Raw genomic sequence first — 22,850 nt, forward strand, 5'->3', positions numbered from 1 at the left:
GTGTGTGTGTGTGTGTGTGTGTGTGTGTGTGTGTGTGTGTGTGTGTATGTATTAAATAGTAAGTCAAATTTTCTTTTTTATTATTATTTATTTTAGTTTAGGGTGGGCATGGTAGCTTAGTAGTTAGCACTGTCACCTCACAGCAAGAAGGTTGCTTATTTGAGTTCCAGCTGGGCCGGTTGGCATTTCTGTGTGGAGTTAGCATGTTCTCCTTTTGTTGGTGTGGGTTTCCTCTGGGTGCTCCGGTTTGGGTCCCACAGTCCAAAGACATGTGCTATAGGTGAATTGAATTAACTTAAATTGGCTGATTGGCTGTAGTGTATGAGTATATGGATGTTTCCCAGTACTGGGTTGTGGCTTGAAGAGCATCCGCTGCGTAAAACATATGCTGGAAGAGTTGGTGGTTCTTTCCGCTATGACGACCTCTGATAAATCAGTGACTAAGCAGAAGGAAAATAAATGAATGTTATTTACTAGTTAAGTACTTTAGATTTAATTACTTTTAATTTACATTTATTTTATTTCTAAATATGATTAATAACATTACTGATGATATAATAATAATAATAATAATAATAACAACTATTATTAGTATTATGATAAACCACCTGCAAGGAAAGCACTCTTTCCTCTTCATATGCACCAGACACTTTCCCACAAACACTTCATTATATACAAGCTAAACTAACTTAAGACTTAGCATCTATATATTGCTGTTCTCTGGTGATTTGAAGTGATAGAAAGGATTTGAACTTTTTTTTTTATCCTTTTTAAGTCGCTTTGGGCAAAAGTGTCTGCTAAAAGAATAAATGTACATGTATTATTGAGCATAGTGTTGTAGTGTTATAATAGGTTTTGTTGAAGTAGATGTTTTTCTCCTTTTTTTCTATGTTTTTACTTTATTTTATTAGTTTTTTTTAATACATATTATTTTAAATAGTATGTCCAATTGTTATTTATTTGTTTTAGTTTGGTTATTTATTACTTTTTAACTTTAAGTTTAGAGCAGAGTTTTATTTCTAAATGTGATGAATAATATTACTACTACTGCTACTACTGCTGCTGCTAATTATAATAATATTAGCTATTATAATAATAATAATAGCTATTATTATTGCATAGGTGAACTTGACAAACCACCTGCAAGGAACACACTTTTTCCTCTCCATATGCATCAGACACTTTCCTACAAACATTGCAAGAACTCAATAAAAAAAAATCTAAACTAACTTAAACTTGTCATAGCATCTATATATAGCTGTTCTCTGGTGATCTAAAGTAATAGACGTGATTTGACCTTCTTTTATCCTTGTTTTTTAAGTTGCTTAAGACAAAAGTGTCTGCTAAACGAATAAATGTATACATGTATTATTATTATTTAAAAATAATACATTTATTCTGCTATAAAATTTAACCTGGATGAAAATGAGTTCCTAGTTTATTATCAAATTATTCAAATTATTAAAGTTAGATTATTCAAATGTTTTTCACAGTAGAAAAAAAATGGTTCCTATAGGAAACGTAAGCTTCTTCAAGAGTTTCTCTCTGACATTACTGTGAAAACCCCATTAAATATAAACACAGTCACATTAATTGAACTTATGATGATCTTCACAGAACCTGCACACTGCTTATTTCAGTGTTTAAGCCACAATTTCTCCCCAATACCCACTCTTTTTGTGTTCTCCTAACAGAATGATAGAGGTTTGGAACAACATGAGGGTCAACAAATGATGCAGTTTTCATATTTGATTAACTTTTCCTGTAACAGACTCATTGTTTGTAGCCAGTGACTGTCAAATGCTCCCTAGGGGGAAAAAACAAAATTAAAAATCATTCCTTTTTAGATATAAAAAATACAGCATCTTTGAAAAAATAAAAATCTGATAAATTTAGCAGGAATTAGGAAACATCTGCGTGGACTAATCATTGAATCCAATTGAAATTCATGTCAAGGTTTTAAAAAACTGTTGCTCAGGAGTGCGTTTCCGAAAACCATCGTTAGCCAACTAAGGTCGCAAGTTCCGTTGTTACAAACATAGTTCGTTGATTTGATTCATTGAATCCATCGTTCTAATGAACATTCACAAACTGCATTGCAAACTTGTACGCTTGCAACTACACCTCTGGAGCTGTAGTTAGAAGCATAGTTCCTGGTTGTGGTCTATTCCCAGTTATCCCCCCTATGCCCTATTCATTTAGAACATTCTAACATTTAAACTCAATGATTAAAAAATAATAATAATAATAACATTAATGTCACCTTTCTTAGGTGTAATTTGCTTTCAAAGTATTTTTACTGTTCAGTTTTAGTGATCTTCATGTTGACAATTGCGCTCCCTTTGAAAAAAATGTATGGCATTTTGAACACAGCCATGGCTCATGACGAAAGCTATAGGTGATCTATTATTTAAAAGCGGAATTTATGTTACGTCTCCAAAGCTTGTGAAAACAAAAAACGTGGAATACTTTAATGCTTTTATTTTATAGTGGGTTTTTTATTAAGTATCTGTACTGTATATGACATGGGCCTGTTGGTTAGAACATTTCTGCAGTGGTTTAAACGTGTCAAATTGTAAAAGTAGATTTTTTCAAAAAAATTCAATAAATAAACAATATTCTACCTAATAATAATAATCATCATTATTATTATTAGCGATGTCACGGTGGCACAGTGGGTAGCACCATCGCCTCGCAGCAAGAAGGTTGCTGGTTCGAGCCTCGGCTGGGTCAGTTGGCATTTCTGTGTGGAGTTTACATATTCTCCCCACGTTCGCGTAGGTTTTTTTAGTGTGCTCCGGTTTCCCCCACAAGTCCAAAGACATGTGCTATAGGTGAATTGGGTATGCTGTAGCGTATGTATGTGTGGATAAGAGTGTATGGGTGTTTCCCAGTGATGGGTTGCAGCTGGAAGAGGATCCGCTGTGTAAAACATTTGCTGGATAAGTTTGTGATTTCATTTCGCTGTGGCGACAATGGATCTGCGACAGAGAAACTATGGGTTTGGGAAACACTTGTCACTACATCATTCTTTTCCCAAACATTGCATCGTACTATGATAGTTCAGCCGTGAGTTACGTCGTTGTTTGGGAAACGCACCCCAGAATGGCATTTAAACTACTCATGAACCATTTTTAGCTATTAAAATATTTTGTGCGTGTACTTTTAGTCTAATGATCATGCAAGCAGTTGACAAAAAACGACTTAATTTTTAAAGTACATGTTCAGAGATTGACAACCATTGCAATATCACATTGATGCTTTTGTATTTGATATCATGTGACATCCCCTCACCTATACTTGTGGATTGATTCCCTTCATCATCTTCTCCAGTGTGGGTTTTTTTGGTTAAATGACGCACAATAATAGTGGCATTAAAGGCCCTCTGCAACAAAAAACATCATTGATAAAGCTGCAGGGTCTAGTGAACTTCAGCAAACATCTTCAAATAGCAAACAATGAACTGCCATAAGAGCAAAAGACTCTGTTTAATGTTTGGAGGCATTTATTGCTCTAGAACTAAAAGCCTGATAGTTACAGCAATTACAGCACTTGCCCTTTTAAAGGTACAAGCCGTAATTGCGACGCAGGGCCAGACAATCAGAAGTAAAGCATCTATGACTGGCGGCAAATAATAACAAAGCCCTCCATAAGTAACTCAAGCCATACATTTACTAATGCAAAGTGCTGTATCAGCCTTTGAGCTCACTGACACGGGTCATATAGAGCTGTTTTAAACATGCCGGATGAGAGTACATTTTTATGCTCCACCAACCAATGGCAGCCCAGGCTCATTGGAAATGCATGCCTCGGCTAACTCTTTTGTGAAACGTAAAATATGTTGCTCTTGGTACATTTCATTGCACGTTTCAGATTACAAATTCACTAGAGGGCGCTGTTTACTTTTTGATCTGAAAATTCTTACTAGGAGACCATTCACACAGAATGTGTTTTTCCTTTCCAATGCTTTACTTTTCTGATGTTTTTCAATGTAAACGTGCTGGATGGACATGTTTGACCATTATGCTTGCGTCTTTTGAAACGCCGCACATTTGAGCACAGCGTTTTTTGGATGCCATGCAGGGCTTGACATTAACACCCGCCAAATGCGGGTAGATTTCATTTGTGGCGGACTAGACAGACACTCTCACTGGCCACTTTGGCTGGTTGAAAATAATTTTTAGTTTGTAAATTAATAATTGTTAAATGGTAAATAGTAGTTTTCTTAAAAGCAGGGTTCGACAATAAAGATGGCCCAATATATGTGCAAATGTGATCTTAGAATCAAGAAGCAGCACGACTGGCAAAAAAAAAAAATTTGTTCGCGCGAGCAAAAGAAAGCAGGTGAATACCGAATGAGAGGATGATCACTCGCGACTGTTTAAAAAACATGTGCACTCCCGTTTCCTTGCCTGGAAACGCAACCGGTATGATCAGTTCTTTTTTAATTAGACTGGACAAAAAGTGATGCTCGTGCACTGACAGTCCTGCTGCTTTCAAAAGCTCTCGATTTATATTTAAAAAAAAGTATTTTAGTAAGCAGCAGCAGTTGCTGCTTTCACTTTAACCATTCTTTAAACAGATTATTAATGGGCCTAATGTTAACTGTGTGCACGTGATCATCCTTTCATTATCACACACGGAATGTTTTTCACCTGTTTTCTTTTGCTTACAGTTATTTTTTGTTAATATAGTTTAATTATCATTTCTTACAATAACATTGGTTTAATAGAAGATTAACTGCCCATTTATGCGTACACTGAAAAAAAAATTATTCAAAGATGATTCCTTGGATTTACTCAATTTTTTTACGTTAAGTGGTTGTAAACAATTTATTTGGGCTGAATTTAAACAAACAAATTAAGTTGAACATTATTAAATTTAATTTGTTTGTTTAAATTCAACACAAATAAATTGTTTGCAACAGTTTTGCATGCAACACTTTTTTCAGTGTAGTTAACTGGTGATGTGGGAGCTTTAGCCAGGACAGATTATTGTGCATAGTTTTAGATACATGACAATAATTATTTTTTAAATGTCATTTGTTTTTTTGTTTTTAATAAAAAGTATAGTATACAGCTATATTTGATTTGTTTTGACACATTATTTAAATTTTGTGGCTAAGAAATATTTATTTATTTTAGGTGTGGTCAGAGATAAATTTGGTAAATCCTTAATTTTAAGCCTTAAAGTCATGTGAAATAAAAACGAATTGTAGTGAAACACTATGAAACCACAATCCATTTGCTCATGCACATTGAGCAAAGGTATTAAACAAAACACACAAAAAAGGTTAAATGAATGAGGAGACCTGTGGACAGAACCCAAAATCTAAATTTTAGCATGTCAAATTCAAGTTTATGCATATAAAATATATTTTCCCAACAACAAAATTGTGGCTTGTGAAAATTGTGAGTGGCTAGTAATGTTGAAAATCTACTACACACATTGTCTGGTGAACAAAAAAGTTAATGTCAAGCCCTGATGCCATGTTAAGTTAACAAATCTTCAACTTTAACACGCAACACAGCTCTTCACTGTTTGATCCAAAAGCAGTGGACCAATCAGAAGAGCTGGCAGGGCAAGCGTTACAAGCTTCTGTTTATAGTAGAAAGTTGGCATGACAACTGTTTTATTTACCTTTATATCATGGCGGATGAGAAGGCGCTAATTGTGGCTGTGTCCTAATATTCTCCGTTATATGATGCATCTTCATGTGTTATCATAACATTATTTTCCTATTCCTAATGAGTGCGTTATTGTCGTTATTGCATCACGTTCATAATATCGCATCATGTGGACATTGGATTCCTTAGTGGACGTGGATTCCTCAATGCCATGTCTTGCATTTTTAGAAGCAAAGATACATTCGGTTTGAATGAGCGCTTTTTTTTTTTTTTTTTTTTGGGACGTTTCAAATACTCATCCTTGTACATGTCCACAACAACACAGTGTGGCAGATAGGTGAGCACTTTTGATTACAAACCATATACATCGTTAAGTTTTTGGTGGCATTTATTTGCCGTTGTGCAAAGAAATGCATGAAAATAATATTTTAGTCGTCGATAATATATCTCTGTAAATGTCTTTGCTACTGTACATCCTAATACACAACTAATTACTGTGAAAAAGGACAAAAGTTGTGGGCGTCATACTGCCCCCTAGTGTTCATTTTACATAGAAACCTCAGTCAAACGTATGTTAAAGTGCGCATGGAAGACTGGAAGCTATGACCATTTTGTTTTTGTATTGTGACAGTTCCTAGAAAAACTGAATATTTAATGAGAAAACAGTGGGCGTGGCTTGTTTTTTTCTACTGCAATCTGGTTGAATGTAGTAAAGTAGGCATTTCATTCAAGATCGGGAAAAGTGTTTAGGGAGAGTCATTACAACCTAACAGACACATCATCCTCGCCATTTCTGTTTGTTGTCAAAACTGATAACTGGAGGGGCGTGTTTGAGTATGTTAGCCACGCCCAATACCTCAGACAGACGTAATCCTGAGAATTTAACTGAAAACAAACAGGAAGTACATTTTCAGATTTTAATTTTAGATTACAAGGGCGAACTGTTTTTTTGTTTTTTTCTTCTTAATGGCATGTCCAGATGAATTGTTCACCACAAAACTAGCAATGTGAGCTAACAAAATCAATATGGCTAGTTTTGATTTCATGTGTACTTTTAAAGTACGTTTTTGCGGTTTCACAAAAATGTAAGCTGAAGCTCCTATTTCCAATGAGCCTGTGTTGTCTAATATACTGGTTTTGTTTCAGGACTCAGATTTGATCTCAAGCTATCTGATGAGATCTGGCGGTTTCAGCTATTTTTGTGTACTCTGTGCATCAGGTGGTCTAAGCAGAGACTGTGGAGAATGTGTGAATGTTGGCAGGTTACATTTGGCTCAGGTTTGTTTTCATCACTCTTACCTTCCAGTGACTCTTGGCAAAGTTCTTCTGAATCTGTGCTGAAACCGAGCCATGAATGTTCCTGTCCAGAGCCGCGCCTCCTGATATCCTGCCATGAGAATAAGTAGTAAGTAATGTTCATTCAAAATTAAACATGAACATTGATGGTTGATTATGAGATTTTTTTAGAGGTTAAAATTCAACAAGGATTGTTCAAATTGAGTGATAGTAAAGACATAAGTAAGCCTCATGCACAAAAGGCCGTACAGTTGATGCCAAAATTGATTAGCCCTCCTGTCAATTTTTTTCGTTTTTCAAATATTTAAAATATCAGATATATAGATGTTCAACAGAGCAATGAATTTTTCACAGTATTTCCTATAATGTTTTTCTTCTGGAGAAAGTCTTATTTGTTTTATTTCGGCTTTTATTTTAGCTTTTTTAAGGTCAATATTATTAGCCCCCTTAATAAATGTTTATTTTTTCGATAGTCTACAGAACAAACTACTTTTATACAATGACTTGCCCAATTACTCTAACTTGCCCAATTAACCTAGTTAAGCCTTTAAATGTCACTTTGAGCTGTATAGAAGTGTCTTGAAAAATATCTAGTCAAATATTATTTACTGTCATCATGGCAAAGATAAAAAAAAAAAAAACTTTTTAGAAATTACTTATTAAAACTATTATATTCAGGGGCTAATAATTCAGGAGGGCTAATAATTCTGATTTCAGCTGTGTATTGCTTGCACTTATCATGTTCCGAGACATTTTTTGACATTCATACCGAAGCAGTTTTCACTGGTCATGAGCAATTTTATTTACACAGAATCCATTAGGGCTACTGTTTTTAATAACACATATTGTTGGCTTTTTTCTGCTATACCTGTGCTTATCATGATCTTCAGATAAAAAAAGAGGCCGTTTATTTTATGAATGTACTGTTTAAAAAAAAAATTTTTTTATTTATAGTAGCAATACATACAGTACAATGATTCCACTTAAGAGAGTGCACATTTTCCATTGCTAAACATTTTTCTTTTTTACAAACTATAACGTAACAGAAAATATATATAATATATTCAATACCTAAATATACATAGGTCAGAGAGGGTCACATCTTTATTTATTCGCTCAACTATAGTTCAGTTATTATCAGCTGTAAATTCCTAATCTAAAAAGAGGATTAAGAGGCGGAGTGCAATGGTCGCAAGTTGAAAAATGTTTGTTTTGTGGATGGGAATTAGGTAGTAATGTTTTTATATTTCTACAAAAATTTTATGGAGCAGCCTCATCCAGTATTCAGTCCACTTGGACCAGATATTTCTAACTACAATAAATTGGAGTGGAAGAGAAAATGTAATTTTTTCCATTACATAAATATCATATACTATTTTTAGCCTTTCATGGGTTGTTGGGGATTCAGGAAGTAACCAGTAAAAAAAAAACTTTTGACATTTTCAGTTTGGGTCTACAGTGCAACTGATTTACAATATGTTATTCTGAAACCAAATTTGTCTGTAAAAAATACTGAAAAAAAGGGTAGGTTTCCACACAATGAATTCATGTTGTCCCAACACAAATCAATTAATTTAACAAATTTACAGCCCTGGCTAAATTTGAATACAGCGCTCGGCATATAGAAGTACTCCCCTCACAAATCTTTCTTTTAGATTCATATTTTTAATAGGAAGTTATGCAATATTATATTTGTGCATATACATTAGATTAGTCAGTACTTAGCCAAATCTGGAACTTATCTAACAAAATAACTTATGATAACGGTCCAAAAACTAGTACGCCCACATTTATGTTATAAAAAAATATTGAATACAAATTTTAAAAAGAGGAAAAATCAAGAGAAGCAAAAAAAAATTTGAAAAATTGTTGAACTTTTGTAGGTTGTCAATTTTTTTTGCAATATTTTGCTTGAATTTAATTGTATTATTTTGGAATTTCTAAATCTGTTTGGTGACTAAAATATTATTTTAATAAATATATCTGTTTAATAAATCGGTTTTGTTTAAATGCACCAAAATACATTGCTTATATTCACTGAGAATATATTCACCCCCCTCCCCCTTCCCTAAACATAACCGATAGTGTTTTCAAAAGTAATTTAGAAAAAGAAAAGCAGTCCCGGCCGCATGATTTTAGTGTTGTTTGTTTATTTATTTAATTTTGTTTTACCTGGTTTCTGGAACTGTTCTTCCCAGACTCAAACCCTGTCATCCTAGACGTACCTCCAGCTGCAAAAAGCCTGGTTTATACTCGATGCGTCCACTAGTTCGCTTGACTGCGCGTGGCAAATGTGACGTCATTGCGGAGTTTGTGAAGGTTTGCTTTGGGTGCGCGTGACATGATTTCAGCCGACGAAGCGCATGACTTTTTTTAAAAAACTTAAGCGAACCGTGCGCGGAGCTCCGCAACTGATTTGAGTTGAATATGAAACGCTTAAGAGATATAGTCTAAAACAGTACGCCTGTACAGACATCTTTATGATCCGTGATCATAGAGACAACCAGATGACCAATAATTCTCGGCTAGAAATATCATCAGCCGTGGGAAAGGAGGAACGTTTTTGTTAAAAGGTTTGGAAAAACCTGAGGAATAAGTTTGCTAAAACCAAAAAGAGAGGCCATGGCAAAAGTGGAGACAAAAGTGTTTTTCCACCAGTCATAGGTTTTACACTGATGTATTTTGTTTAATTTTGAATTTAAAATAATTGGGCTTTATTGGTGATAATGGTCAGGAATGTTGGATCATTATTGCCTTTTTAGCATAAGAAGAAGACAGAAATTAGCCAGACAGTAATGTGTGAATTGTGGAGAGGGCTAAATCTAAAAAAACACATCTGTATTTTTTAGTAAGTGTACTTTTTTGCTTTTATTTTTGCCACAATATAGAATATATTTGTAGAGCAACCCATGTTCTGTTGTCATTAATATTTTAATCAATTATAATAGGTAGAACTGCCCTAGATATGATCAAAAGCAATTGATGCATCAAAGTTTGATTTAAAAAAAATCTTGAATGGTTATAGTAATTCTCATATTCATTAAAATAATTAATAAAAACAATAAAAATAATTAGTTTAAAAATGTTGAATGATATTAATGATATGACGTAGTGCTGGAAACTTTCTACTTCTCTGTTTATCCGTCTGATTTTACATTCAGTTTCGTTTGACCGCCCCCTGTCATTTTAAAGAGTATCACAACTGCGAATGCGGCAAGTATAAAAGCTTCGTCCTTTCACGTGGTGTGCGCGCAGTCAGCAGGGGTGCGCTATGCGGCACCAGGCAAAAGTATATATCAGGCTTAATTTGCGCTGTCCAAAAATATAGACAGGGGTATGTATCCACAATGAACCTGGGTTGCAAATTAAAGTAGATTAAACATAAAACAATTAAGTTGTCCCCTGAAATCTCAAGAATTGTGTTTTTTCAGCTTATTTTAAATAAGTAGATTGAACAAGTAGCAAAAATCTGTTTTTTTTTGTGCAAGTCCAGACTTTATGCTGAGCAGCCATCCACATTCATTGTCCAACTCTATAAACATTACTGTATAGCAACGTTTTTCTCGTTTTATTTTTATATCTCCTAAAGAACCTCCTGGAGAAACATCAGACTAAGACGACGGCCAGGAAATGAATCATAATTGCAAGCTCTTTTGAGCGAATAATGGCAACATCTAAGAAAGTACCCTAAAACAATCAGTCTCAATTATATGCATTTCTTTCTATTTCATTTAGTTTGCACAATGTAGATTATAACTGTTTAGTGTTTAGTAAATATCTCATACAATGTCACATGCAGGTGAAGAGCCTTGTGTTTATTGTACATTTGATCATCCTCCTCCAGTCTGCTCTCAGCCTCCTACACCACTGCACAGATGTGACCCAACTCTTCATCTATTCTTCAAGGTCGGCCCTTGCTTTTCAACGCAGATGAACCTTCAGCTCCCATACGCCTCTTTCCTGCTATTTATGGACTCACCAAGGATGCTGCAAGGCCTGCTCACAATTGAACCTCTTCACTGGATCCTTCTGCAGTAAGTGAACTATGAAGTCTTTCGCTGAACGTTAGTGGGCAGGGAGAAGCAGAGAACACAAGGAAATCAATACCACTTAATGTGGCGTGTTTAGGGCTGCGTTATAAAACATGAAGCATTAATACAAAGCAAGACATTTTCGAAAGCATCAGTGCTGCAATTCTATTACAGCTCATGAAATTGTTTGCTTAGAAGTTGCAGAAAGCAACATGTTGTTTGTAACTGATGTGGATGGCAATTTATAGTGGCCTTAAAAAGTATTTAGGGTCAAATGTTTTTTTAGTAATGTTAGTTTGTGTAAAACATGCTTCAATCAACCAAATGCACAATTCAGACCAAATTCACACTTATTTGAATGTTTAACTTCCATCTGCAGGCATACAGTGCATCCGGAAAGAATTCATAGGGCTTCACTTTTTCCACATGTTTTTATGTTACAGCCTTATTTTAAAATGGATTAAATTGATTTATTTCCTCAAAATTCTACACACAATACCCCATGATGACAATAAAAAAGCTGAAAAATCCAAGTATTCACAGCCTTTGTTCAGTACTTTGTTGATTCACCTTATGCAGAAATTACAGCTTCAAGTCTTTTTGAATATGATGCCACAAGCTTGGCACACCTGTCTTTGAGAGTTTTTGCCCATTCCTCTTTGCAGTACCTCTCAAGCTCTATCAGTTTGGATGGGAAGTGATGGTGTACAGCCATTTTCAGATCTCTCCAGAGATGTTTGATAGGCTTTAGGTCTGGGCTCTGGCTGGGCCACTCAAGGACATTCACTGAGTTGTTGTGAAGTCACTCCATTGATATTTTTGCAGTGTGCTTTGGGTCATTGTCCTGCTGAAAGATGAACAGTCGTTACCATACCATGTTACCATTCAGGATGTCTCTGTACATTGCTGCATTCATCTTTCCCTCTATCCTGACTAGTCTTCCAGTTCCTGCTGCTGAAAAACATCCCCACAGCATGATGCTGCACCACCATGCTTCACTGTAGGGATGGTATTAGCCTGGTGGTGACCGGTGCCTGGTTTTCTCCAAACGTAACGCCTGGCATTCACTCCAAAGAGTTCAATTTTAATCTCATCAGACCAGAGAATTCTTATGGTCTGAGAGTCCTTTTGGCAAATTTCAGGTGTGCAGTGGCTTCCGTCTGGCCACTCTACCATACAGGCCTGATTGGTGGATTGCTGCACAGATGGTTGTCCTTCTGTAAGGTCCTCCTCTCTCCACAGAAGAACGCTGGAGCTCAGACAGAGTGACCATCGGGTCATTGATCACCTCCCTGACTAAGGCCCTTCTTCCCCGATCACTCTGCTTAGATGGCTGGCCAGCTCTAGGAAGAGTCCTGGTGGTTCCAAACATCTTCCACTTATGTATGATGAAGGCCACTGTGCTCATTGAAACTTTCAGAGCAGCAGACTTTTTTCTGTAACCTTCCCCAGCCTGTCTCTGAGGTCTACAGACAATTCCTTTGTCTTCATGCTTGGTTTGTGCTTTGACCTGCACTGGCAACCCTGGGACCTTATATAGACAGGTGTATGCCTTTTCAAATCATGTCCAATCAACTGAATTTACCACAGATGAACTCCAATGAAGCTGCTGAAACATCTCAAGAATGATCAGTGGAAACAAAATGTACCAGAGCTCAATTTAGAGCTTCACGGCAAAGGCTGTGAATGCTTATGTACATGTGATTTTTCACGTTTTTATTTGTAATAAATTTGCAACAATTTCAAAAAACCTTTTTTTCACGTGTGTAGAATGATGAAATACAAGAATGATTTAATCCATTTTTGGAATAAGGAATAATAAAAAAATAAAAAAAAAATTGTGAAAAAGTGAAGCACCATGAATAGTTTCCGGATGCACTGTAGGTGTCTAATAAAATAAAAACTATGTGTCTAATTTTACTTTAATAAAATATTTTGCCACTGGTTAAATATTTTCCCACATCAACTATTGTATGAACTGGTATAAGGGTAGTCAGAAATATATTTATGTTATCTGTTATTTTAAATATTAACCCTTATTATTTAGGATACAGATCAGTGTAAATGGGCGACATGGTGGCTCAAGGGTTAGCATTGTAGGCTCACAGAAAGAAGGTCGCTGGTTCGAGTCCCGGCAGTTGGCATTTATGTGTGAAGTTTGCATGTTCTCCCCATGTTTGTGTGGGTTTCCTCCGGGTTCTCTGGTTTTCCCACAAGTCCAAAGACATGAATGAACTAAATAGGCCGAAGTGTGTCAGTGAGTGTGTATGGATGTTTCCCAGTACTGGGTTGCAGCTGGAAGGGCATCCACCGTGTAAAACATATGCTGGATAAGTTGGTGGTTCATTCTGCTGTGGCTACCCCTGATGAATAAGGAGACTAAGCCAAAGGAAAATGAATTCATTCATTCACACTCATACACTATGGACAATTTAGCTTATTCAATTCACCTATAGCGCATATCTTTGGACTGTGGGGGAAACCGGAGCACCCGGAGGAAACCCACGTGAACACGGGGAGTACATGCAAACTCCACACACAAATGCCAACTGACCCAGCTAAGGCTCGAAACAGCGACCTTCTTGCTGTGATACGACAACACTACCCACTGCGCTGCCATTATTTTTAATATTATGAAATACTTTACTGATTAGCAGTATCATAGTAATATCTATTGATATGGTTAATGAAAGTTAGTAAATATATATGGATGGTAAAGATAAATTAAATGACAACATTAGTGTCATAAACAAGTTTGTTAGACTTTAAAGGGGACCCTCTGACTGACATTCTCCCTTTGTACATGTAATCAAAGTGTTTCTGCACACTATTTTTATCAAGTCTGGTTATAAAAAATAAAATTAATACATTTTTACCATTACAAGCTGGCTATATTCACAGACTGTTGCTGTACAACTGTGTTAAAACCTCTTATAAATATATATTTTTCCTTTAAATATCGAAACATATGTTAATAAATAAAAAGTAAGAATGTTTGGACACTTGATTTTACATCAGTCTTTTCTGTTTTAATATTTTTGAGACCACATTTTTTTACATTCTTAACCTGTCTGCCTCAGTTTCAAATGTCACTACATTTTTGTATAAAAAAATAAATGCAACAGTAGAAATGAAGAGATATTAGATGTTGTTTTTCATACCGGAGTCAGAAATGTCATTCCAGTATGGAGAGTCGAATTCATATTCAGCCTTTATGATGAGCTTGTAAAGTTGTGTGTCATTGTCATCGTAGAAAGGTGGATAACCGCAGAGTCTGCCAGAACACCAAAAACTGTTGATTCAGACTCTCAGATGTTCATTCATACAGGGGCAACAGTAATAATGATCCGTTTACTCACAAAATGAACGTAATCACTCCAATGGCCCAGAGATCCACCTCTTTACCGTATGTCTTCTGCTGTAGAAGTTCAGGAGCTACAAACAGATACAGATACAAACAGATCAGTACTTATGTCTTTATTTCTATAGCGCTTTTACATGATTGTGTCAAACTGGACTTAACATAGAGGTTCTAGTTAATTGAGACAGTGTCAGTACAGTTTTCAGGGTTGAAGTTCAGTTTAGTTCAGTTCAGTGTGGTTTAATTTTCACTGCTGAAAGTCCAAACACTGAAGAGTAAATCCATCGATGCGCAGCTCCACGAGTCCCAAACCAAGCAAGCCAGTGTCAACAGTGGCGAGGAACAAACTAAAGATTATTCAGTTAATTATTAAGGAAGATTTTTAGCTGAAACTATAGTCCTTGGTCATTGCTATAACCCTGTCCTTATCCTGGTAAATTGGCTACAATGCATTGGATTTAAGTGCATTTAAGTTTATTTTAACTATGTTAATTATTCTTTTTTTATGTAAATATCTTAGGCTCAGGCTTACCAGGGTGTCCTTAAAGTCTTAATGTCTTATTGTCTTGTAGGTCTTAAATAATTTTAAAGGAGTCTTAATTTTCCTTTGTTTATGTGAAGCTATTCAATCAATTTGGCTGCTGTTGAGTCATCCAAGTGGATGCTCCACACTAGAGGTGGATGAGGAGATTTCCCACATAAATGTGTAAAGTGCTTGGAGTGTCCAGAAACCGCTATATAAATATAAGATTTTATTATTGTTATTTATTATTATTATTATCATTATTATTAATATTATTATTGTTGTTGTTGTTGTTGTTGTTGTTATTGTTATTATTATTATTATTATTATTATTATTATTATTATTATTATTATTATTATTGTTATTAATGTTTTTATTATTATTATTATTCTTATTATTATTATTATTATAAATTTTATTATTATTAATATTATTACTATCATTTATTTATTATTATTATTAATGTTATTATTATTATTATTACTATTATTATTATTATTATTATTATTATTATTATTATTATTATTATTATTATTGTTATTAATTTTTTATTATTGTTATTATTATTATTATTATTATTATTATTATTATAAATTTTATTATTATTAATATTATTACTATCATTTATTTATTATTATTATTAATGTTATTATTATTATTATTACTATTATTATTATTATTATTATTATTATTATTATTATTATTGTTATTAATTTTTCATTATTGTTATTATTATTATTATTATTATTATTATTATAAATTTTATTATTATTAATATTATTACTATCATTTATTTATTATTATTATTAATGTTGTTATTATTATTTATTATTGTTATTGTTGTTGTTATTATTATTATTATTATTATTATTATTATAAATTTTATTATTATTAATATTATTACTATCATTTATTTATTATTATTATTAATGTTATTATTATTATTATTATTATTATTATTATTATTATTATTATTTATTTTTTATTATTATTATTATTATTATTATTATTATTATTACTTTAGATTCAATAAACTAAATATTAGGCAAATATGGCAATGACGACCAGCACTTTCAGAGCCAAAAAACCCATACAGTCAAAACAAAACCAATATGTGTGGCTCCTGATGCTATATTTAAGCTCAAAATGAAAGAGATTTTTGTGACAGTTCATCAGAGAAAACATCTATTAATTTTTTTGCATGTATAAGTTTTCTATTTTAGGCGTCACTGTGGCGCAGTGAGTAGCACGATCGCCTCACAGCAAGAAGGTGAATGCTTGCATGCTCTCCCAAGTTCGCGTGGGTTTCCTCCGCGTGCTCCGGTTTCCCCCGCAAGTCAAAAGACATATGTTATAGGTGAATTGGGTAAGCTAAATTGTCCGTAGTGTATGTGTGTGAATGACAATGTATGGATGTTTCCCAGTACTGGGTTGCAGCTGGAAGGGCGTCCGCTGCGTGAAACATATGCTGGATAAGTTGGCAGTTGTCTGGTTTGTTCATTTATTTATTATTAATCTGGCCTTAGGGTAAAAAAAATGAACAGCCAATTTTAATTTTTGTGTGATCTAAACTAGGGCTGCACCATATTGGCAAAATTTCACATTGTTTTGTTGCAATATGAATATAAATTCACTAGATTATTTAAATAGCTCTATTGGGAAAGATTTCATGAAAATAGATTGACTGGGGTAATAAAGTATTTTTAAAAGCTAAAGTAGCAAAAATAAAAGCTAAATAAACAGTGCTTTATGGTTTTCTGGGGAGACTAGCAGTATTGAAATGCAGAAATTCAAATGTAATTCATTGTAAAATAACGGTCATCATTGTATAAGTAATTTTATTCAACAATATAAAATAAAATGTAATATCTTTATCTTTTAATCTTTAATCAGTGTGGCCTGATTTGGGTGGTTTTGAATTTGATTGTGCGGGTTAATGTCATTAGCAGGTTAACAAAATTTTGGCGGTTTTGAAACGTAAATTTTATACGTAACTTATTTAACAAAACACAACTGTGTGCTCCTACTCCATTCAGTTAGTAGTGACTATGTATAGCGCAAATCGAGTGGGCCCACCTGCAAGAGGGGGTGAAGGAAAGTTGTATCAAAATCACGGACAAATCTGACTCCAATTCGCGTGCACGCGCATCACACTGCAGTTAAACTCACAGCCGTTTATCATGGCACTTTTATCAATAATTTTTTCCGCAATTGACAGACAAACATAGAAGCGTTGTCGGATTGACAAGCAGCACCTAATTATGAATATAAAACACCAAATGGGACAAATTTTTACCCTTTTCTGGAAGTAGAACATAATCTAATAGGTAGTGTAATCTACACAAGTGCAGTGTGTGGGTCAGAGGGGGACAGTGTTTCGATGTGATCCGGTTATTTGGTTCTGTGGCTGCTGGTGTTGCTTGCTGTATGGTTAAATATGATGACATCTAAAGTAACTAGGTTAATTTTAATATAAATACATTTAAATAAAATAAAATATTAATCTAATATTTTGGGTGGTTTTGTGTGCGATTGGGCAGGTTTTGGACCTTTTTCGAGCTGGAAAAGTCAGCTTTATCTGGCAACACTGTCTTTAATAAACAATCTAATCTTGCGAATTGACAATTGCGGACACACATTGCGATATCGATACTCAAACAATATATTATTCAGCCCTAATCTAAACCTTTAATTGTTTTATATTATTCTTAACCCATGTGAAGATTAAAGAAATATGTTTGTCACATTATACTAGCTTCTGATCTGTGCATTTTGTTAGTTTTTGTTTAGTATAGATATATAGTATGTATGTCAAACCAAATAAGCTTGATTCTGTATTTTACTGTGCAAAATATTTGTTTATAATCATGATCATAAACGGTCTCTCTTACCAACATATGCTGGAGTTCCACATGCGGTGGACAGAGCCCCCTGCTCTTCCATTTTAGACAGGCCAAAATCACTGATGACAATTTTGGAGTCTTCTAATGGAGTCTTGTATAGTAAATTCTCTGGCTAATATAGAGAGAATGTATTATTATTATTGTAATATTCATGCAAAGCATCCGCAGTCACTTTTTAACCCAAGCACCTTGAAAGCATCAGCTAAGATGCACCTCAGCATGAGTGTAGCTCTGAAACTAAAAATGCTCAATCTCGAGACTGAAGTGTTATATTTTGTTCTCAGTACCTTTAGATCGCGATGCACGACGCCCAGCTGATGCAGATACTTCACGGCCTGCAGCACCTGGTAAATGACCCGACTGGCATCTTTCTCTGTGTAACTGCCTCTCTCCAGAATCCTGTCCAGCAGCTCGCCACCTGTCAGCCTGCGCAATACACTCAAATCAGCTGTCTGTCCGTCCGTCCGTCCGTCCTTTTGTCTGTCTGTCAGTGTCTTCTGTTAGTCTATCTATCTATCTATCTATCTATCTATCTATCTATCTATCTATCTATCTATCTATCTATCTATCTATCTATCTATCTATCTATCTATCTATCTGTCTGTCTGTCTGTCTGTCTGTCTGTCTGTCTGTCTGTCTGTCTGTCTGTCTGTCTGTCTGTCTGTCTGTCTGTCTGTCTGTCTGTCTGTCTATCTGTCTGTCTGTCAGTATCTTCTGTCTGTCTGTTTATCTTTCTGTCTATCTATCTATCTATCTATCTGTCTGTCTGTCTGTCTGTCTGTCTGTCTGTCTGTCTGTCTGTCTGTCTGTCTGTCTGTCTGTCTGTCTGTATCTTCTGTTTATCTATCTATCTATCTATCTATCTATCTATCTATCTGTCTGTCTGTCTGTCTGTCTGTCTGTCTGTCTGTCTGTCTGTCTGTCTGTCTGTCTGTCTGTTTATCTTTCTATCTATCTGTCTGTCTGTCTGTCTGTCAGTTTCTTCTGTCTGTTTATCTTTCTGTCTATCTATCTATCTATCTATCTATCTATCTATCTATCTATCTATCTATCTGTCTGTCTGTCTGTCTGTCTGTCTGTCTGTCTGTCTGTCTGTCTGTCTGTCTGTCTGTCTGTCTGTCTGTCTGTCAGTATCTTCTGTCTGTCTGTTTATCTTTCTGTCTATCTATCTGTCTGTCTGTCTGTCTGTCTGTCTGTCTGTTTATCTGTCTGTCTGTCTGTCTGTTTATCTATCTATCTATCTGTCTGTCTGTCTGTCTGTCTGTCTGTCTGTCTGTCTGTGTCTTCTGTCTGTCTGTTAGTCTATCTATCTATCTATCTGTCTGTCTGTCTGTTTGTCTGTCTGTCTGTCTGTCTGTCTGTCTGTCTGTCTGTCTGTCTGTTTGTCCATCCATCCATCCCCATTACATACGGTTCAACTATTTATAACATTATGGACTGCACTATATTCATTTCCACACTCTGCTCCACTCACAGTGTCATTACCAAATACAGTTTAGTTGGAGTCTCAAACGTTTCCTCCAGAGACACAATATTTTCGTGATTTATTCTGTGAAGAAATCACAGGGGACACATATAAAAAATCATTCCCTTCATACCATCAAATCAGAAAAGATTTATGTAAAATGCAACTCCACGCTAATAACAGACTAGAAAAATGAACAGAAAAGCGCTTTGTAAAGTCAAGCAATTTAACCAATCAGTTCAGAGCGCTGTTTGTCACATCACTGACCTGCGTAATACCGCAACCTCATTCTCCAGCATGGATTCTTTTCCCTTTAGCGCTCTCTTCCGGATGCACTTGACAGCCACCAGCTTCTGGGTGTATCTGTGCTGAGCCACTCGAACCTCGGAGAATGAGCCCCTGAGACATTACACCTTTATATTATTTATAAATCAGCCGTAATGAGTTTTGTTCACAATTAATGCATAATGACGAGTGCTGTGGGCACACTGTGAATAACAGGAGGCTCCAGAGCCTCCTTAAAGGAACAATTCACCCAAAAATGAAGTCATTTACTCACCCTTTAATTGTTTCACACCTTTTTGAGTTTGGAGTTTCTTTATTGTATTGAACACAGAAAAAGATATTTTGAAAAATGTTGGAAACCTGTAACCCTGGGGTTATATGACATATTGAGCATGTCCTTGAAGAAAGGACAGTTTATAGAATTCCTTTCTTTTTGCCATCACCACTTATGATTGTTGCTTAAATTTACGTGTGCGAGGTTACTCTAGAAACGTAAGTTGTCTGTCCTTTATTGGTGTTGTGATTCAAGTTTTTCTATTGGTCAAAACATCCTTTTTTTGTAAAGTGAGTTTTGATTAATTTTGATGTGAAAAAAAATCAATAAATGAATTGTAATTGTATTTTCAATAGGAAACTGATTTCTAGTGATATCTTTAAACTGTAAAATATTATTGAAGGGAGACCACTGAAGAGCCACATAGTTTTGGTCGAAGTGCCACATGTGGCTCGCGAGCCATAGGTTCCCTGCCACTGCTGCAACCATTGACTTCTATAGTATTTGCTTTGGCTACTATTGAAATCATTGTTAGGAAAACACTAAGTCTGCTCATCATGAAATCCGCAAATATTTATTTTTTCCTTTTTATTTGCTCATGTAAATGTGCGTAGATATGCATTTATTCAGTTTTTATTTTAATTTCAGTTATTTTTATGTACTAATATGCAAATGATCATGTAATTTATTTACAATATTTTCTGTCTTTTAGTAGATGTAATATTTGAGAGACTTGCTTTGTTAACCAAACAAATGTATTTAATTGTATTTGCATTGTAAACCTAAAACTAAAGCTAGAAAGTCATTATTTTTTTTTCATATTTTAAAGGGCACCTATTTTACCTCTTTTTTCAAGATTTAATGTGTAGCCTTCACGTAGATAAACACCACAGTGACAGACATGAGTGAAGCAGATCTCTCTTACTACAGTAAGAACTTTCTCAATGGTTATTTGATGTATTTGTTGTGGAGTTAATTAAAGCCTTTCTGCAAGGATGAGTCACACACAATGTTGTTATAAAGTTTGTGTGCGCAACACACTTAAGCTTTTCACTGTTTTTGCACAGCAAATGTGACAGGATACACGTATCCACTGCTGTATGGACATCCGTTACATTAATTAACAAAATAACCCTGATTTAAGTCCACAAACGGGGGTTGAAGTCATGTACTGACACTATGCGGCTGTGGTAATGAATTACAAATGATTTTACTGTCTTTATTACAAAACTTTAAACTTAATGTGCTGATGATCACAGAGAGCTAAACAGATCTTTTAATCCCAGTTGCTGTGCGCTTGTCCTGTCTTGTGGATATGATTTTACACATTACTATGTATACCATGTTAATACGTGTCTGTCAATCAATTTGGTGGACAGGGAAAACCGCACTCCTAGGTCACGTTGCGTTGGGCCTCAGAATCGCAGGAATTTGAATCCTATTTTAACGCCAGGAAATTAAAAAAAAGAGACTTATTGTGTTTCCATCACTCCAATATGACTGTGGACACACTGTACCTAAACACAGTTCCGTCCAAACAGCTTACAAAAGTTTTCATCATAGGATTTTCAAGATTTTCATAATAGGTGCCCTTTAAGTTTTTAGTTGCTATACTCCCTAAATCATTCAGTATATTCTGTAAATTCTGTATAATGCAGCTCTACGTTAATAACAACCTAGAAAATGCACACAAAAGCATTTTGTAAAGTCAAGCAATTTTGCCAATCAGTCCAGAGCGCTGTCTGTCAAATCACTGCATAATACAGCAATCTCTTTCTCCAGCATGGATTCTTTTCCCTTTAGCGCTCTAAGTTTTTAGTTACTATACTCTCTAAATCATTCCGCAGAATTGCAAAATTATTTAAAATGCTAATAACAACCAAGAAAAATGCACACAAAATATTTTTGTGTAACAGAATTACAAAGTTCTGCACAGAAATAGTGAAAAAATGTCCCCAAATTCTGTCTTCGGTTGCAGATTTTTTTTTGGGTTCAACAGAAAAAGGAAACTGAAAGGCTTAAAACCAATTGAGGATGAGTAAATGTATATGAATGGGTGAACTACCCCTTTAATAATATTTTCTGTACCTGTTTGACAAGACTTTCAAATATGTTGGTAAACCACAAGATCAAAATCTGCTCTTGAGTCAATACATGTTCAGAGTATTCAGGATGTTGAGCATATGAATCCATAAGGAAGGAAAACTCACTCTCCCAGTTTCTCTTTCAGCTCATAAATGGCATTGATGTCATCTTTTTTCCGAAGATCTCTCAACAGAGGCATCGTAACGCTGGGTAAGCGTGAGCTGCATATTATACACAAACACACACACACAAAACTCTAATATGTAGATGCAAATCAGCACATTCAGTTTTTCACCCTGAAGCAAGACATTTTGCATGCCCTCTACAGCAACAAGCATTCAAGAATATCCATCTGAACGCATGCAAATAGCCAAATACTGATTCCTTTTGCAGATTTCAATGACTAGCAATGAGATTTGACAGATTTTCTGTTCCATCACACAAGCTTTGATGGGAAAACATCACTGAACACACTCCCTGATTTCCTCTGGAATGAAAAGATCTTCATTTCCCCCCTCTAAAACACTTTTGACACACAGATAACTAGTGCAATTCAGTTCATCTCATACATGCGAATAAGGATTATTCATAATTCAAAATAGATCAGCAATTAGTTATATTTAGAAAAGAGATCCAAGCCAAAAGCTCAATTACCTGCTGATTGCCGCTGTGAAAATGTGGAAGGCAACAGTTTCTAACGTCACCAAACCGCCTCTCTCTACTCTTCTTCTTAATCGAAAATCACATTCATTTTACTGTGATGACCTTCAACGCCTACATGCTTTACTGAGGAGAAGTGACTTTTGAAAGAGATGAAGGACAGCAGAGAGAGAAAGTGTTCGAAAAAATGCAAGTGATGAAGAGAGAAAGAGGGCTGGACATACTACAACAGGTCTGACATAAGACTAGTTCATATTTCATCAAATATAATGCTTGGATGTACAATAAATAGCGCAGATCTGATATCATCTGCTCAGTTTCACATTAAATAAGCATTCT

At 35.0% G+C, this 22,850-nt stretch overlaps 1 protein-coding gene across 1 annotated transcript; it reads right to left on the bottom strand.

Annotated features, from left to right (window-relative positions):
* Positions 1 to 1,438: 1,438 nt before the first annotated feature.
* pnck (pregnancy up-regulated nonubiquitous CaM kinase) lies at positions 1,439 to 22,630 on the bottom strand. Its single transcript, XM_056464449.1, has 12 exons — positions 22,506 to 22,630; positions 21,977 to 22,072; positions 19,475 to 19,606; positions 19,217 to 19,291; positions 18,030 to 18,168; positions 17,731 to 17,854; positions 14,314 to 14,389; positions 14,116 to 14,228; positions 10,903 to 10,981; positions 6,927 to 7,014; positions 3,295 to 3,385; positions 1,439 to 1,807 (listed from the first exon to the last, which is right to left on the bottom strand). The coding sequence occupies exons 2-12, from the start codon at positions 22,048 to 22,050 to the stop codon at positions 1,797 to 1,799; spliced, it is 1,002 nt and encodes a 333-aa protein (XP_056320424.1). The 5' UTR covers positions 22,051 to 22,072; positions 22,506 to 22,630; the 3' UTR covers positions 1,439 to 1,796.
* Positions 22,631 to 22,850: the final 220 nt, after the last annotated feature.

The sequence above is a fragment of the Danio aesculapii genome, chromosome 8 (assembly GCF_903798145.1).
Source record: "Danio aesculapii chromosome 8, fDanAes4.1, whole genome shotgun sequence".
NCBI lineage: Eukaryota > Metazoa > Chordata > Actinopteri > Cypriniformes > Danionidae > Danio > Danio aesculapii.

Bases quoted from the DNA above. Each gene is read 5' to 3' on its own strand.
- pnck (XM_056464449.1), bottom strand. From the start codon at position 22,050: ATGCCTCTGTTGAGAGATCTTCGGAAAAAAGATGACATCAATGCCATT. The intron at 14,390-17,730 runs GTAAGAGAGACC...ATCTGTTTGTAG, and splicing joins TGGAACTCCAGCATATGTTG to CTCCTGAACTTCTACAGCAG. The intron at 7,015-10,902 runs GTGAGTCCATAA...TTCTCATGGCAG, and splicing joins CAGGCCTTGCAGCATCCTTG to GATATCAGGAGGCGCGGCTC.